At 46.1% G+C, this 18,904-nt stretch overlaps 1 protein-coding gene across 1 annotated transcript; it reads left to right on the top strand.

Moving 5' to 3' along the window:
• Positions 1-3,653: 3,653 nt before the first annotated feature.
• Positions 3,654-5,910, top strand: CLDN23 (claudin 23). The gene has a single exon (XM_528065.9). The coding sequence runs from the start codon at positions 4,218-4,220 to the stop codon at positions 5,088-5,090; it is 873 nt and encodes a 290-aa protein (XP_528065.3). The 5' UTR covers positions 3,654-4,217; the 3' UTR covers positions 5,091-5,910.
• The last annotated feature ends 12,994 nt before the right edge of the window (positions 5,911-18,904 follow it).

An 18,904-nucleotide genomic window follows, 5' to 3' on the forward strand; every position in this document is an offset into this window, starting at 1 on the left:
GATCATCCAAGATGGAACAGTTTCATCCCAAAACCATCTTTACCCCCACAACCCCATGGAAAAATTACCTTCCATGAAACCTGTCCCTGGTGCCAAAGAGTTTGAGGACTGATGATCTAGTGGACCCTCTGTCCTAGCCAAAGTTGGTAATGTGACTTTCCAAGATGAAGCTGTTGCAGGTTGCACCTTTGTGCGAGGTGGTAGCAGAGGCCTAGAGTGCAGGCAAACAGGGGACTCAGCATCAGTCCCTTCAGAATTCATTGCTGGGGGCTCACTATTCATTTCAAAACCTGCAGCATAGTGAACAGATTCTTGCATTACTACCGGGCCCTTCTTCAGAAAAGAAATCTGTGGTAGAACCTGGGTATCCACTTACACAGCCAGGTCCTAATCTCAGCAATCATTCATTCATTCCTACCACACAGTGACTCATGCTTTATTTCTCCCTCAGACTTCAGATGAACTCAGAAGGCCAGGGAACAGAGGTCAGCTCTATCCCCAGATGCTATGCTTAACACAGTCACTTCTTTCTCTATTGTCGCAGAAAGTGAGCCCCACAGGCCTACGCTTATTTGTCGTAAATATCTGGAGCTATCCCATACTCGTATGGGATAGATTGCTTTCTATGCTAAGGAAAAAGAAACATTCAAACAAATCAACCTGCTTACTGAGATGTATGTCACAATCTGTTTTGGCCAGATGGTCATTTGTTGGAAAATTCAGTAGGTACTATGTGGAAGAACACAGGGCAGAAAGACATAATATTGATTTGTTGAGTGGCTGCGGTGGCCCAGGCACCAAGATGTGTTTGGAGGACAGAACAGAACAAGATCTATGTGGTCCCTGCCCTCAGAGAACTCCCAGACCAGCTAGAAAACAAAATGATTCAAGGACTAAGGAACTGTGGTAAGTGCTGTGACAGAAGGGGTGTCACGGAAGTATATGAAAGGAAAAATTAATTAACTTCATCTAGGGGATGAGGAAACCCTCCCAGAGAAAATGGCACTTAAGCAAAGATCTAAGGATGCACTGGAGTGGGGAAGTGATAGGCAGGGCACTAGGAAAAGAGAAGGGCATTTGCAAAGGTCTAGAAGCAAAAGGGCACACCATGTTCGGGGAAAATGTGGGGGGAAATCCAGTTTCTTTGGGTTATAATGTGAGGAGAGGAGGCGGAAGGGAGGGAGAGACAGGGCTGGAACGCAGGGCTGGGTGGGACTGGGAATGGTCTTGTAAAGGGTTGATGCAGGCCAGCTGTGAGGGTCGTGTGGCTAATAAAAAGGGAGCCACAAAGCCCGGTGCAGGAGACCAGTTAGCAGCTTAAGGAGAAAGATGGGAGAATGGCCTGTACTGGGAAGAGGCAGTAGAGAAGAAAGAGACATGGAAGGACGAAAGACAGATCTAGGAGGTAGAACACCCAGGATGCCCTTCCTCCCCACAGGTAAATAACACCTGGGCTTCACTCATTCCGCAGAGATCTAAGCAAAAGCGAAACTATGTTGGAAGAGGATTCAAATCACATGAAGCATTTATGAAGTGGCAGTGTCGCACATGATACCTTCTGATATGTATGAGAGGGATGGCAGATTGATTCCTGCTTTAGATAGTCAATCACCACACAGTTAGTGAAACAAGACAAATTTTAAATGATGCATAGGCCAGGCACAGTGGCTCACACCTGTAATCCCAGCACTTTGGGAAGCCAAGGTTGGCAGATGAGTTGAGGTCAGGAGTTCGAGATCAGCCTGGGCAACAAGGTAAAATCCCGTCTCTACTGAAAATACAAAAATTATCTGGGCATGGTGGTGGGTGCCTATAATCCCAGCTACTAGGGAGGCTGAGGCAGGAGAACTGCTTGCTTGAACCCAGGAACCAGAGGTGGCAGTGGGCCGAGATTTTGCCGTCGCACTCTAGGCTGGGCAGCAGAGCAAGACTCCATCTGGAAAAAAATTTTTTTAATTAAAAAAAATTAAAAGTGATGTATATATCACTATTACATAAATGATGCAACAGCATTATTCACAATAGCCAAAAGGTAAAAGCAATCTAAGTGTCTATGGATGGAAGACTGGATAAACAAAATGTGGTATTTATGTACAATAGAATATCATTCAACCTTCAAAAGGAAGGACATTCTGACACATGCTACAATATGGATGAACCTGGAGGACATTAAGCTCAGTGAAATAAGCCAGTCACGAAAGGACAAATACTGTCCGATTCCAGTTCTATGAGGTACCTAAAGTAGTTAAATTTATAGAGAGAAAACAGTAGAATGGTGATCACCAGGGCCTGTGAGGGAGGGAGGAAAGGGGAGTTAGTGTTTAGTGGGTACAGTGTCAGTTTGGGAAGAGGAAAAAATCCCAGGAGTGGATGGTGGTGAGGGTATCACAACAACGTGAATGTACGTCATACCGATGAGCTGTACACTTAAAGATGGTTACAACGGTCAACTGTATGTTACATATATGTTACCACAGGCTTTTTTTTTTTTATTTAAAAATATTCTTTTAAAAAAAGCAGTCACTGTCATTCCTAGTGTTGTCCACTCTGGAATATTCAAAATTATTTCAAACCAATGCTAAATTAACTTGAATTTTAAAAATAGTTTTAATTTTAAACAATTATAAAGGCAATACGTTTTCATTGTAAAAATATAGAAAATACAAAAAAGTGTTATTAAAGGATTTTTAGAAAAAATGTAAACATCGTGACTTTCACACAAATATAAAATTAATATGTGTGAAAGAGGTTATTTAACTCATTATTGAATAAGGAAACCAGTATGATGTTAAAACCAAAGAAGCTGGCCACTTGCCTGCAGTCCTAGCTACTCCAGAGGCTGAGGCGGGAGACTCACCTGAGCCCAGGAGTTTGCAACCAGCCTGGGCAACACAGCGAAACTCCCCAACCCTGTTTAAAATAAATAAATAAATAAACAAAAGAAAAAGGAAAAAAAAAAAGCAAAGAACAAAAGGACACACATATACAGGCAAACAGGAATGCTAAAATGAATTTACAAATCAATGCCATACTGGTCAGTATCCATTGGACAATAATCATTCCACTGGGACGAACTCATTAGCCTTGATGTTGGCAAAAGTCATTTGCAATACTACAGGCTTTCTATAATTTATAGAGTTGTAAAATAACCTACAGACGAGGAAAGGCCACAGTACACTGTAAAATTAAATAAACCTGCAAAAAACGCTAAGCAGGACATCCGGGAACACTGGTCCCTCTTTCTAGTCCCCTTGAAAGTCTCACAAGGCTGAAAAAGGAAAGTAAAATCCTTGTGTAACCCTTCTGCCCAGAAATACACTGGCACAGATTCTTTAGAGACGAATTTAATCCAGAGTGTGGAGCCTTTATTAAGGAAATAATCAGGTGCAACGTTCTGGGACACGCTCCTGGGCTGGGTGGGCTTCTGCACACTCACCCAGCGCACCTCCAATCCCCGGGAGCGCTCGGCACCGCCCACTTCTCTGCGAGTGGCTGCAAGTTGCAGAGCAAACCAGGGGGCGATCTGGAACCCTCTGGGAGTAAAGGGCTAAGCTATAAGCGCAGGGTCGACGGGCAGGGACCGGAAACAAATTCTAGGAACCGAGATCCGCTGAGCAGCAGGGAAGCTGCGCAGCCACCGCGTCCCGCCAGCGCCGCCTCTTTCCCTCCCCGCCCACCACCCTCCTGGCCCGGCGGGGCGGCGCGAGGAGCCAGGGGCGGGGCGACCTTTGCTCCAGCCGTGAGCAGTCCAGGCCAGGCGTGGCCCAGCCGCCCGGCTGCAAGGTGGGGTGTCCCCGCCGCTCGGATCCCCATCTCGCCTGCCGCGGTCGAGGTGGCCCCGCCGCTTCCCGCGCTCACCTCGGGTCCCTCCCTCCCGGGCCAGGTTTGGCCGCGGCGGCCGCCCCTGGGCGCCCGCGCCCGGACCCGCGGTTTCGGTCAGACCCGCCCGCGGGCTGGTTTCGATTAGGGCCAGTAGGAGGGCGGAGCGGCCGGGACGCCAGAAGGGAACTAGCCTAAGTGGGGACGGTCCCCGTGCAGGAGACAAAGAGCGTCCCTGGAGCGATCAGGGCTCAGGAGCCCGACCCGGAGCCCGGGGCGTCCGCGCTGACTTCGGGTCCCCGGAGCCTGGGGCACGGCAGGGAGAAGACGACGGCGGAGAAGGCGACAGCGGAGAAGGAAGGCAGGCTGCAGGGGCGCCGTCGGCGCGGCGGGCCGGGATGCGGACGCCGGTGGTGATGACGCTGGGCATGGTGTTCGCGCCCTGCGGGCTGCTGCTCAACCTGACCGGCACCCTGGCGCCCGGCTGGCGGCTGGTGAAGGGCTTCCTGAACCAGCCAGTGGACGTGGAGTTGTACCAGGGCCTGTGGGACATGTGTCGCGAGCAGAGCAGCCGCGAGCGCGAGTGCGGCCAGACGGACCAGTGGGGCTACTTCGAGGCCCAGCCCGTGCTGGTGGCGCGGGCACTCATGGTCACCTCGCTGGCCGCCACGGTCCTGGGGCTTCTGCTGGCGTCGCTGGGCGTGCGCTGCTGGCACGACGAGCCCAACTTCGTGCTGGCAGGGCTCTCGGGCGTCGTGCTCTTCGTCGCTGGCCTCCTCAGCCTCATCCCGGTGTCCTGGTACAACCACTTCTTGGGGGACCGCGACGTCCTGCCCGCCCCGGCCAGCCCGGTCACGGTGCAGGTCAGCTACAGCCTGGTCCTGGGCTACCTGGGCAGCTGCCTCCTGCTGCTGGGCGGCTTCTCGCTGGCGCTCAGCTTCGCGCCCTGGTGCGAAGAGCGTTGTCGCCGCCGCCGCAAGGCGCCCTCCGCCGGGCCTCGCCGCAGCAGCGTCAGCACCATCCAAGTGGAGTGGCCCGAGCCCGACCTGGCGCCCGCCATCAAGTACTACAGCGACGGCCAGCACCGACCGCCGCCTGCCCAGCACCGCAAGCCCAAGCCCAAGGTCGGCTTCCCCATGCCGCGGCCGCGGCCCAAGGCCTACACCAACTCGGTGGACGTCCTCGACGGGGAGGGGTGGGAGTCCCAGGACGCTCCCTCGTGCAGCACCCACCCCTGCGACAGCTCGCTGCCCTGCGACTCCGACCTCTAGACGCTTGTAGAGCCTGGGGGGCGCCGGGAGGCAAAGGACTCACCCCCGCACAGGCCCGCCTGGCTTCGAGTTGCAACCCGGACACTTGCCCCTCACTGGTGTGGATGGAAATCTGCCTTTCGTGGGACCAAACAGGACTCCTTGGACGATTAGTTCAGGTTGGGTTTGGTTTTCTTCTTAAAGAGTTTAGTTTTCCTCTCCAGAGGGATCAGGGTCCTCTTAGGGAGTGACGGGCTTTTCCTATATTTTTGCTGAAGAATATATGGAAAGGGTGGCATTTGCGTCACGTGGACCAGGGACAGTGCTGAAATCAGCAGTGCTCAGAAACAATTTAACGTGTTGAAACGACAATATTCTAAAATACTGATGAATCTTGCATCAATATAATTATTGGGTTTTTTTTTCTTTTTCCTGCTGTATAACTCCTTGCCATGCAAACTCTCAAGAGGCCAATATATTCCTGGCCATGTTTGAATGAGCCTCTTAAAATAAACTTAGAACCATGCAAATGCCAGCAGCTTAATGGATTTCATGGAATGAAATACCGTGATTAACTCATAGCTACATATCATTGCATAAATGGGATTTATCTTTTTTCTCACTTATTTTTGCTGTGAAAGTCGAGGGCATGCAAGAGTTTCTCTTCCAGAAGCCAGGAGGTGAACGAAGGTCCTAATGCTGTACTATTCCACCCTTTGGACGCCTCATCCAGGACGCAGAGGACTCTAGGTTTAACATTTTGTACAAAATGGAACCTGTTAATCACATTAAAGCACATATGTATATATCTTTTATTTATAAATAAAATTTTAAAACAATAGTTTCAGTATATCCACAAAAGCTCTTTTGTCTTCACTACAACGTTTGGGAGTTTAAACATTCATTACTAACAATTTCCTGGCTGCCTCGGCACTTGTGTTTGAAATCTAGCACTCAAATCTTTGCACCTCTTAGCATAAGGTTACTAAAAAAAGCCAACGGGCCCCACTTAAGTCCCTGATTGCTTTGGTTTCAGGTTCATGCCGTTTCTGTGCAAAGCCAAGTCTATTGCTGAGAAAACGAGAAGCACCAGTTTCCACTTGAGGTGAGACTGGAAATCTTTTCCTTTGTAGCAGTGGTGTTTAGAATCACAGGAAGGCAGCTATGTGTTCCATGAAGGGGACTGGGTCTCCAGCAGGGCTGGCTTCAATTCCAAGTGGTTGATTTAAGGGTACCTTTAACTGAACTGAATCTCATCTTTAAAACCTGCCGTTCAGAGGTAGGAACATTCATTCAGTTCAGCAAGCACTGATAATAGCTATAGTGAGGCTAACTTAATAGCACATGCTGCCTGTTAGAGTGGAAGGGATGACAGAGATTCACTTCCCTTGCCATTTGGTACTGGAATCACTTCTTTCTCTCTTTCTGAAGCCAGGCTTTAACGTGTAGGCGGTATCACTTTGGAATCTCTTTCAAATGCAGATTCTGATTCAGTAGATCTGGAGTGAGGCCCTGAAAAGATTTCCTAACTGGCTCCCAGGAGATGCCAATGCTGCCGGCTCATGGACCACACTTGGAGTTGCAAGGCTTTCGCTGGGACTGTCTCACTCGAATTTCAATCCCAACTGGTGGCTCATATTCAGACCTTTGAGTGCCTGCTACCGAGATGCGCTGGGGGACTTGCTCGAGGGTACAGAGCCAGAAGGGAGAAAGTGCAACAGGGCTCTTTTCCACTAACACCTCCGAAGGCAGCAATTAGGGACCTGAGAAGTCAGCACCTAGCAGACACCGTACAGGTACTGGGCTCCTGGCAAATGGTGAGTCTGGGCTGCATCATAATTCTATCTCCAGGGAAGCTTTGGTAAAAACACACAAAACTGATGTTTTGTGTGTTTTGCTTTTCTCCCCATCCCAATGATTCTCCACTGCCTTATATGCAAAACATTTCCTGCCTGAGGATTAGGATTCGGTTGCTGAGAGTTAAAACTCTACTTTTCCCCTATCAAGAGAACAAAGCCAAAACTCCTCCTTTAAAAATACAAACTCCTTTTTGCTATAGAAATATTCAAGACAGCCTGTAATCTCAGTGCTTTGGGAGGCCAAGTGGAAGGAATGCTTTGAGGCCAGGAGTTCGAGACCAGCCTGGGCAACATACCTAGACCCCATGTCTACAAAAAAATTTTTAAAAGTTAGTCACGCACAGTGGCAACATGCCTAGAGTTGTAGCTACTTAGGAGGCTGAGGCAGCAGGATCACTTGAGCCCAGGAGTTCAAGGCAGTAGTGAACTAAAAGCACATCACTGCATTCCAGCCTGGGCAACAGAGCGAGACTGTCTCTTAAATTAAAAAAAAAAAAAAAAAAAAAAAAAAAAAAAAAAAACGGGTACGATGGCTCATGCCTGTAACCCCAGCACTTTGGGAGGCCGAGGTGGGCCCATCACAAGGTCAGGAGATAGAGACCATCCTGGCTAACATGGTGAAACCCCGTCTCTACTAAAAATACAAAAAATTAGCCGGGCGTGGTGGCAGGTGCCTGTAGTCCCAGCTACTCGTGAGGCTGAGGCAGGAGAATGGCGTGAACCCGGGAGGCGGAGCTTGCAGTGAACCGAGATGGTGCCACTGCACTCCAGCCTGGGTGACAGAGCAAGACTTTGTCTCAAAGAAAAAAAAAAAAAAAGGTTCAAGACAGCATGGAAGGAGAGTCCTGCATCAGTCTGGGATCCACGTTTGCCCTGCGGGTCATTCTCTGCCACAGCAAGTCTCAGGAGTTGCTGCTGTGGGCAAGAATGTATCCTAAACTTTTCCTAAACTTACCACTGACCAGCCCAGCAACTGCACCACAGAGAACACACTCAAAGCACTTCTGTCTTGCATCAAGCCCTCTGACCTACCAGACTCATCTTTAATCCTCCCAATCCCCAAAGGAAGTATGAGTCCCCATTGAATGGATGAAGTCTTTTCTAGATTACTCAAGTGATGCCAGGAGGACGGTGAGATCTGTGAAGGTAAGGCAGAAACTGCTTTAACGCACCCCTGCTCTACCCGTTCGCCAATCTGGCTTTTATCTGGACACACGCCCTCACCAAGGAGGGGTGTGGCTTTGAGCACACAGCCGGTTCTCCACCGTGGAGGCTGCGGGAGGTGCTGTCAGGGTGCTTTGGCAACCATCCTTCCCTTCATTGTGTAGATCGTTCACCCAGTATGTTTCTGAGCGTCTGATATTTTGCCAGCACATTTGTGGGCACCATGGAAAACAACACCATCCAGGCCCATTCTGTGTGGAACTTAAATAATCTCCAGTGATCATGTACAAATAAAATGAAAAAGATTAAGCCAGGAATCAAGGGATGGAGGAAGAAAGGTGTTTTTTCTTTTTGTTTTGTTTTGTTTTTTGGAGACAGGGTCTCACTCTGTCACCCAGGCTAAAGTGCAGTGACATGATCAGGGCTCACTGCAGCCTCAACCTCCCAATCTCAGTGGATCCTCCAGCCTCAGCCTTCCAAGTAGCTGGGACCACAGATACGCATCACATCACCCAGCTAATTTTTTTTTTTTTTTTAACAGACAGAATCTCACTATGTCACCCAGGCTGGTCTCAAACTCCTGAGCACAAGTGATCCTCTCACCTTGGCTTCCCAAAGTGCTGGAATTAGAGGTGAAAGCTCCCACACCTGGCCAAAGGTGATATTTTAGGAAAAGTGGTCAAGAAGAAGGAGGTAGTTAGGCAGAGAACTGAAAGAAGAGAGAGAGGAGCGTTTTAGGCAGAAGGAACAACTTCAAGTTTCCACTAGAGAAAATGTGAAAACAGGTGGGCGTCGCAGTCTTACTACCAGCTAGTTCTGCTTCTCTTTCTAGAATCGGGTGGTAAGGCCAAGAAGCAGCTGGTGGTACAACAGAGTAACCCTGAGTCAACCTTGTCATCTACTCTTTGCCAGGCTAACAGATTCTTTCAGAGGGAATACCATCTGGAACAAATTCACGACTGTCTTCTAGAATATTTCCATAAGCAGACAGGGAGGGTCTCTGGGGATTCTAGGAATTTAATCAACTTGAGCAATCAGCCTGTTTTGCAGCCTCGTGCCCTGCAGTCTGTTTCTTCCTAGACCCTGCGTGGTCACCCAGAAGGTTAAAAGCAGCTCCTGACAGGCCCCAACAACTTTTAGATGAATTCGGTGAACTTTCCTCATGGCCATTCTATAGTCTCCACCCCAGGGGAACAGCAGCTTCAGCAGCAACCACATGCGACCTGTGTGCTGGCATGAGGACTCACTGCATTGGTGCCACTGGGACCCCTCCTCGGCATGCGACGCAGTCCCTCCTCTCTCCATTACCCCTTAAAACCCTCCTGTCACATTCCCTCTGGGAGACACTGCTTTGGAGAATAATCCCAGTGCCCCTCTTCCTTGTGCCAAGTAATAAAACTCCTATTGATCACACACCTGCGTTCTCAAGGAGCGTGGTTTGTTATTCATCGGACCAACAAACCCTGATTTTTGGGGGGTAACATTTCCAGAATCAAAAATAAGCAATTTCTTTTTTTTTTTTTTTTTTGACAGGGTCTCCCTCTGTCACCCAGGCTGGAGTGCAGTGGCATGATCTTGGCTCACTGCAGCTTTAATCTCCCAGGTTCAAGCGATTCTCCCACCTCAGCCTCCCAAGTAGCTGGGACCACAAGCACACACCACCATGCCTGGCTAATTTTTTGCATTTTTTGTAGACAGTGTGTTTCTCCATGTTGCCCAGACTGGTCTCGAACTCCTGAGCTCAGGAGATCCACCTGCCTCAGCCTCCCAAAATGCTGGGATTACAGGCGTGAGCCACCATGTAAGCAAAAAATAAGCAACTTCATGTGTGAATAGTCCTCCACTAAGCAGGACTGAACACATGAAAATGAGGTTTCATTTGTTCAAATCAAGGAAAATATAGACAGAGCTTAGCAGGGGGGACAGTGCTGACAAGGGGATTTGATTCTTCAGTGGCACATGGAGAGAATGGCTTAAGACTTGATTGAACCCATTTAACTCTTGTCCTACTGGTGGCCCAAGTTATACCAAGGCGCTGACAAGGTGAGCCAACAGCCCCTTTTGTAAAGCAATGTGACCAATAAGCTGGGTTGACAGCCTGGGAGGGCAGGAGATGTCTTTCACAGGTACCAAATGACTCTCCATTGTTTTGCATAGAGAAAGTGACATGGAGCCTGAGGCCACTGACACTTCTACCCCACCACCATGTTTGCTATTCACAGTGACTCCCAGAGAGCTGCCTCTCACCACGGGGCTGAGGGAGGCTAGACAAGATCACTGCAATTTTTCTAGAACTTTGATGATACCTGTCTCCCAAGAGGGTAAGCCTTGCCCTTGCTGGGCTTCTGTTTCCTCATCCATTAAACTGGGAAGAATGAATTAGATATTTTCAAAGGGCCTCTCTAACTTTATTCTGAGGGTGGCAGTTAAGAATTAAAGGAGGCTGAGAGGAGAGAAATAAAATTTGAACAGTGGAGCCTGAGGAAGCTGACTGATGTGTAAAATTTTTTTAATAATAATTTTTTTTAAGTTCCAGGGTACATGTGCGGGATGTGCAGGTTTGTTACACAGGCAAACGTGTGCCATGGTGGTTTGCTGCACCAACCAACCCATCACCCAGGTATTAAGCCCAGGATGCATTAGCTCTTTTCCCTAATGCTCTCCTCCCACCATCCTCCAAAACATCCCAGGGAGTGTTGTTTCCCTCCCTGTGTCCAGGTGTTCTCGTTGTTCAGCTCCCACTTATGAGTGAGAATATGCAGTGCTTGGTTTTCTGTTCCTGTGTTAGTTTGCTAAAAATAATGGCTTCCAGCTTCATCCATGTCCCTGCAACGGACATGATCTCATTCCTTCTTATGCCTGCATAGTATTCCGTGTTGTATATGTACCACATTTTCTTTATCCAGTCTATCATGCGCATTTGGGTTGATTCCATGTCTTTGCTATTGTGAATAGTGCTGCAATGAACATACATGTGTATGTATCTTTAAAATAGAATGACTTATATTCCTTTGGGTACATACCCAGTAATGGAATTGCTGGGTCAAATGGTATTTCCAGTTCTAAATTTCTGAGGAATCACCATACTGTCTTCCACAGTGGTTGAACTAATTTACATTCCCACCAACAGTGTGAAGGTGTTCCTATTTCTATGCAACTTCACCAGCATCTGTTGTTTCTTGCACTTTTTTTTTTTTTTTTTTTGAGACAGAGTCTCACTCTGTCACCCAGGCTGTAGTGCAGTGGCCGCTTCTCAGCTCACTGCAACCTCTGCCTCCCCGGTTCAAGCAATTCTCCTGCCTCAGCCTCTTGAGTAGCTGGGATTATAGGCACCTGCCACCACACGTGGCTAATTTTTGTATTTTTAAGTAGAAATGGAGTTTCACCATGTTGGCCAGGCCAGTCTCGAACTCTTGACCTCAGGTGATCCACCCGCCTCAGTCTCCCAAAGTGCTGGGATTACAGGCTTGAGCCACCGTACCCAGCCTTGTTTCTTGACTTTTTAATCATCACCATTCTGACTGGCATGAGATGGTATCTCACTGTGGTTTTGATTTGCATTTCTCTAATGATCAGTGATGCTGAGCTATTTTTCATGTGTTGTTGACCACATATATGCCTTTTTTTGAGAAGTTCATATACTTTAAATTCACTGGGTGTGGTGGCTCACACCTGTAGTCCAAACTACTCAGGAGGCTGAGGGGCAATTAGACGGCAAATTACTCAAGGATTGCCTGAGCCCAGGAGGTCAAAGCTGCAGACAGCCATGACTGCACCACTGCACTCCAGCCTGAGCTGGACCAAGTGAAACCCCGTCTCAAAAACAAAACATAACACAAACAAACAAAAGCTAATTATTAGTCTGAACCCAACAAACTCTATATTCTAGTTCCTGGTTTCTCTGAATTCCATCGCTATTCCTCGGTAGTTAAAACAGTAGAAACTTAGTACTTCCCCCTCACCATCCATGACCATCACCCATTTACTTCCTAAAGAGAATGAACATAAAGTGCGTAATCTAACTCTTAATTGCTAGATACACAAAAAGTCAAGCGTTGTGTGGAGCTCTTTCAGCTTAATGCACGAACCAATTAACTTTTCTAAAGCGTCTTGTTTTTCCAGAAGAAAACCCAAACCTATTACTATATTACAGAAGTTGAGTTTCTAGAATGAAATTCAGATTTTGCATCTGCCACAGGCTCACTGCTCCATCTATTGGGTGTAGAGAAATTAAGTGAGAAACCAACATGTAATGTAGAGATGATCACAATAGAAGGCTCTTAGAATTGATAACAAGACATTTCTACAAATAGATACAGTTACAAAATTGATGTATGAAAATCTATTTAGGGGACAGGGATGGCTAGGAATTTTTAAATATAAAATCTTGAGTATCCATCTACAAGATCAAGTATTTCTGATAAAACAGACATTTGGATGTGTTTTGTAAATTCTTGAATGGAGAAAGCATAACAGGATATATTAAACTAGGTTCTGGTAGGGTAACACCTAGGCATACATTCATAGGAGACCAAAGATAGGAAAAAAAAGGTATAGTATAAATAAGCCAGGGACAGAGCAAGGGGAAGAGGGTACATATCTGATATACAGGGATGTGGCTGCATATAGTCAGCAACCTTCCCAGGAAGAGGAAATGGCAGGTGTTTGTTTCTTGGATCCAAGTAGGAAATGAGACCTGCAGAGCAGAAGAGTGGGGCTGAGGGTAACATTTCTCACAGAGCCTGGGGAAGTCAGCTGAGCTAGCTGGAACACAAGCCCTAAAAGGCTGGTGGAAGGCTTAAGGTCCAAAGGAGGCCAAGGCACTAACTTAAATCTGTCCAGACAAAGTGATCATCCTGTAGTACATCATTTGTACATGCTTTTGAGCCTGATTCTTTCATGTCATTTTATGCATTTTGTGCATAGGGAGAGATTTACCTAGAGCAAAATTATCAGTGAGCTTGGCTCTTGGGAGAAGATAGTAAGATTCATTCTGTGTATGACAAGTTGAGAGTCTGGTGAAGCTGACATGGTTTCTCTGAGATACGGCTGAGCCTCTGGGGCAACTTAATGATGCTTGCTCTGTCCACCAGTCACAGAGACAGAGTGATGGACTTAAGTGATGGACAAGGTACGTACAAACATAAGTAGTGAGGTGTGGATATATATGCATACATATTTGTTAGTTAAGAACCATTTCAGGCCAGGTGCAGTGGCTCATGCCTATAATTCCAGCACTTTGGGTGGCTGAGGCGGGCAGATCACTTGAGGTCAGGAGTTCGAGACCAGCCTGGCCAACATGGTGAAACCCCATTTCTACTAAAAATACAAAAAAATTAGCCAGACGTGGTGGTGTGTGCCTGTAATCCCAGCTACTCAGGAGGCTGAGGCAGGAGAATTGCTTGAACCCAGGAAGCAGAGGTTGCAGTGAGCTGAGATCGCCCCACTGCACTCCAGTCTGGGCAACAGACCAAGATACTGTCTCAAAAAAAAAAAAAAAAAAAACCATTTCAGAACAAGAATTCTAGTAACCTCAACTAGATAAGTTTGAATTTATGAAATCAATATCACTGCCATTACTTTTGGTCAAACAGAAAAACAATCAAAAGTTTATATATTTTTTTAAAACTATATAACTTAAGACACTTAAAATATTTGGTTTCAGGACCGCTGCAGTCTATTTATCATACCAATCTATTTTTAAATGGCCATATGCATAGTTTTAACCAAAGTTATATTCTATAAGGATTCATGTGGTAGATCAAAGTGGTGAGTAAATGGACTAGAAATATTTTTCCCATGTAAGTAGGTGTATCTGGAATTATTTTAATATTGTGAGTCCAAGTAAATTGTAGGTTCAGCAAATCTATAAGTTGCAGATATGGAAACGGATCTGGTGGAAGTGGTAGAAGGTGCACACATAAGGCAGGAAGTAGCCAACAGCGTGCTTCTAACAAAAGAGAAATCCAAAAATTAAAGTTGTGTCTAAGTGATTTCACCATATTCCTTATTATTATTGGCACAAGAATTACTCCCCCTTGTGAACGCTACAGGCAAAACGGCTGGGTAGGAAGACAGCAGTATTAGCAATAAAACTACATCTTGCCTCTGCCTTAAGCTGGTATCACCGGGCTATTTCCACTCCTGTGCAGCTGGGGGACCTCTGTGGCAGGGTATATCCAGAGGAAGCCAGCCTAACTTTATACACCTGCTACCCTTCCCCTCAACCCACTCAAAGCTTTATGTAAAACTCAGGGTGACTTCATTATTAAGGAGCAGAGCCAATTCTTTGGCCTAGGCCATCAGGAATGAAAAAGCAGTGGAAGTACATCAGATTTCTGATTTAGTTTTAAAACCAAGTGGTGAAGGTAACAAATTCCCCACTCAATGACCCCCCGCATCGGGTGACAGCAACACAGGGTCTTCAACAAAAGCATCTTCATTTGCTAGCGTCTAGATTCAACTCTGGGAGTCAAAATTCATTTTCTTTTCCTATTTAAGATGATGTGACTAGGGGTCATAACTGCTTGTTTGTCTAGCTAGTGAAGTTTTAGGAAGAAGAGAATTTAAATTGTGAAGTCAATGAGAACTATTGACTATAAGATTCCCGTTCCAAATCTTTTCCTTTACTAGTTATGACCAGATTCAATACTGAGCTCACTGTCTCTTCTATTCTATAGCTTATAAATCTTAGATACCGTTGGAGCTGGAGCTGTAGAATTAGAGGCAGGTGGTTACAGAAGAATTGGATATTACAGTTGCTCAACTGACTGCCCGTGACAACACCTTTCCATGAAGACCCTATTTGGCAGGGTATTTCTTTTTCGTTTGTTTGTTTGTTTTTGAGACGGAGTCTCGCTCTGTCACCAAGCAGGCTGGAGTGCAGTGGTGCAATCTCAGCTCACTGAAACCTCCGACTCCCTGGTTCAAGCAATTTGCCTTGGCAGGATATTTCTGTAACCATCTGCAGCTAGTATTCGAGTACGAACATGACAGTATCAAGTTGTAACAGGACAGCTTTCTCCACATTCTTTGTGTTCCTTAACAACCCTACAAGGCAGAAAGTGCTGTTTCCACTTTTAAAAGGGGGAACACCAAGGCGGGTCAAATAGTTTGTCCAACCTCCTTCACCCCTGGCTATCGTCACAATGTGATCTATTTAAATTGACTGAATCAAATCTACATCAAAAGCATGTTCTCTGAGACAACATACAAATAGTCTAGCCCTTTGGAGCTCACTATCCTATTGTCTGTTCTAAAATAGAATCAAGGCCGGGCACAGTGGCTTATGCCTGTAATCCCAGAACTTTGGGAAGCCAAGGCAGGCAGATCACTTTTGAGGTCAGGAGTTCAAGACCAGCCTGGCCAACATGGTGAAACCCCGTCACTACTGAAAATACAAAAATTAGCCGGGTGTGATGGCACATGCCTGTAATCCCAGCTGCTCTGGAGGCTGAGGCAGGAGAATCACTTGAACTCAGGAGGTGGAGGTTGTGGTGAGCAAAGACTGCACCACTGCACTCCAGCCTGAGCCAAACAGTGAGACTCCTCTGTCTCAAAAAATAAATTAATTAATTTAATTAAATAGAATCAGAGAGCACATGAATTTTCTGGAGTCCTCATAGTCTGTATCTGTTGCCGATAGTTAGATATGTCATATTGTTCAGTTTAAAGAACCCACAGTATTAACAAGGTAATAATTTATAGGATGAAAACTTGAGGAATATTGCAGAATTAGATATTAATAAAAATAAGTCATGCGTGGTGATGAATAAATTACTCCAGCCCATGTTACCAGATGCATCCACACAGTCAGCAGGACCATCATAAACTGGCCCCATGGAAATGCATGTCTGAGCATCCTTACAGGATGTGACGGTGCCAAGCAGACAACGGCTCCAGTGCATGTGTTTGCATCAGCCTCGTAGGACTCCCTGGGACATCTAAGAATCTGTCCTTCAGGGTCTGGGATACAAATATGGCCACATCCTCCATGGTCTTTTGAGCACCTGTTACTACCTGTGGGATGTTCCCACCACCTGCCTGAAAAGCATACTGAGTTTTTAGGTTTCTTAAAGGTCTTCTGCAAACTTCTTGCAAATACATTATCAGAGTTATGGGACCCAAATGTTTTCCCCAAATTAGATTGCTCTTCAATTTAATTCCTTTTACTCAACTAGATACTGAATGACTGGAGATTCTTTCTTCATGGATAAGGATGGTTTTAGAAGCCTAGGAGTTCAGATGTTGGATGGCTTAAGAAAAACTGAGGGGAACTCTGACTCATTCAGGGCCGCATTGTGAGTTCTCTTTGCCCCTCAAGTTATACCTGGTAAAACACTTAATTGTGATAAAACAAACACGCACAGATTCAGTATTCTGACATGTGATGGCTTTCATCCACATTAATTTGTCTAGGGACAGTTAGTATGATCATAGTAAACACTCAGGAAATTCATACCATGCACTCAAAGCTGAGTCAGTGTGCCTGGACAGAAGCCTGAGAAGAGAAGACGGCGGCAGACCTGGCCTGTGGCAGGACTGGGAGGATCACTCTTTATCTGAGCCATCCTGACAGGTGCATGTGCCATCATGGAGGTGCTCCCAAGAAACACGTTCCTCCCCATTCCCACAGGGAACAGAGGATGGATGCAAAGCAGATGTGGCGGAGGAGGAGCGGGAGGAGCAGGAGCGGTCGTTGGGGCTGCTCCTTCAACCCCGGGATCCAAAGCAAACAGCTGCTTCAGCAAGTCAGTCCAGTAGGTTCCAGCAATAGGCATGTGCCCCTACTGTCCCCCTCCTTCAGAAAATCACGTCATGGCTGCGTACATACATTTTTCTATCTCACAGGAAGAAAATGTGCAACTGACCCAAAGCCTGGATCCTTAGGTTAAGTGTGGTACGTTAGCCTATCATCAACTCACAGTGAATTTGGGCAAGGAGTTTTTTCCTTTCCAGCCTACTAACTTTAGCCTTTGGGAAATTTCCAGAACATAGACAACTTAGAGAGAAGGCCTGAAGAATTGTGGGTTGGGACCACTGCCAGTGCAAACATAAAGATGCCCAGGATTTTATCCTAGAAAAACACACTGAAAAGAGTCAGGTAAAGTGGATCTCAAAGAATAACCCCACAGAGGAAGGCTAGCTGGCCACCTCCTGGTTGTCTGCCAAGATGATCATTTTCTTTATATATGGCTCTTTCAACACCGAGAAGACTGCTGCGTCCTCTTGTTCCACAGCACAAGAGCGGCTTTGTCCATAGTCACCAGGTAGGACTCGTAGGCTCCTCTAATCCCGTTGCTCCAGGATTTGTTTAAAGAGTGTGTTTTATTTCTATTTCTTAGAAGACTCAGACTACCTGGGCGCGGTGGCTCACGCCTGTAATCTCAACATTTTGGGAGGCCGAGGTGGGCAGATCACAAGGTCAAGAGATTGAGACCATCCTGGCCAACATGGTGAAACCCCGTCTCTACTAAAAATACAAAAATTAGCGGGCCTGGTGGTGGGTGCCTATAGTCCCAGCTACTCAGGAGGCTGAGGCAGGAGAATCACTTGAACCCAGGAGGCGGAGGTTGCAGTGAGCCGAGATCACGCCACTGCACTCCAGCATGGGCGATAGAGTGAGACTCTGTCTCAAAAAAAAGAAAAAAAATGAAGACTCAGACTTTGCAACCCTAAGAGTCAAGTTCTTATTAACTAATACTGAACAAGTCACCTATGATGGGGGAAAGCATGGGTCCCATTTAATTGTGTCTTTTGTGTGCATATGGTGGAAATGCCATGTAAAGGTTTGCTACTGCACATTCCTTCCCAATTGTATGTTTAATGATGTTACATTGGTAGCTTGAAATCTGGCATCGTGGGAGTATTTGCACCGTGATAATTGGCAAACACTACAAACGGGGATTTCATTTTTTTTTTTTTCATTTTGATTTCTAGACCAGGAAATGGCAAACAATGGCCCTTCAGCCAAACTCAGCCTAATGCCTGTTTTTGTAAAGTTTTAGCAGAGTAAAGCTATGGCCATTCACTCACATGTTATCAATGGCTAATTCTGTGAGACAATGGCAGAGAATCCACCTAGCCTAAAATATTTACTATCTGACCTTTTGGAGAAAAAGGTGGCCAATCCCTAGTCTAGACTTAAAGGAAGTGGTGAAGTATTAATGAGGCAGACTAAATATATGTGTATTGTGTCTATAACCATTAAATTTTAAATACCATAAAAAATTCAGGAAATATTGCCATAGTATTTGAAATCTATTATCCAGTTCAGCAAAGAAGTCACTTATGTCACTGATGGACTAATTCCCACAAGTCTTCATTGCTTCACTTTCATCTCACTTGTTTATGGAAATAAAATCATCAAAAAACATTCATGTCAAGAACACTCATGCACTGACTTCTTTGCCTAATCAGATAGTAATCAAGCACTTATTCATTGCTTTTGTTAAATCTTGAATTGTAACCATAGATTGGCTTCTGATCTAAGAATTCCAAATAAAAAAGCAGTCTGTGAAAATCAGTTAGCTATATGAAATTTGTAATAACAAATATCATGGCCAGGTGTAGTGGCTCACACCTGTAAACCCAGTACTTTGGGAGGTTGAGGCAGGAGGATTGCTTGAGCCTAGGATGTGGAGATCAGACTGGGCAATACAGTGAGGCCTCATCTCCACAAAAAATTAAAAAATTAGCCAGGCATGGTGGCGTATGCCTGTGGTCCCAGCTACTCGGGAGGCTAAGGTGGGAGAATTGCTTGAGCCCAGGAGGTCAAGGCTGCAGTGAGCTATGATTGTGCCACTGCACTTT

This window comes from Pan troglodytes, chromosome 7 (genome assembly GCF_028858775.2).
Source record: "Pan troglodytes isolate AG18354 chromosome 7, NHGRI_mPanTro3-v2.0_pri, whole genome shotgun sequence".
In the NCBI taxonomy this organism is placed as follows: domain Eukaryota; kingdom Metazoa; phylum Chordata; class Mammalia; order Primates; family Hominidae; genus Pan; species Pan troglodytes.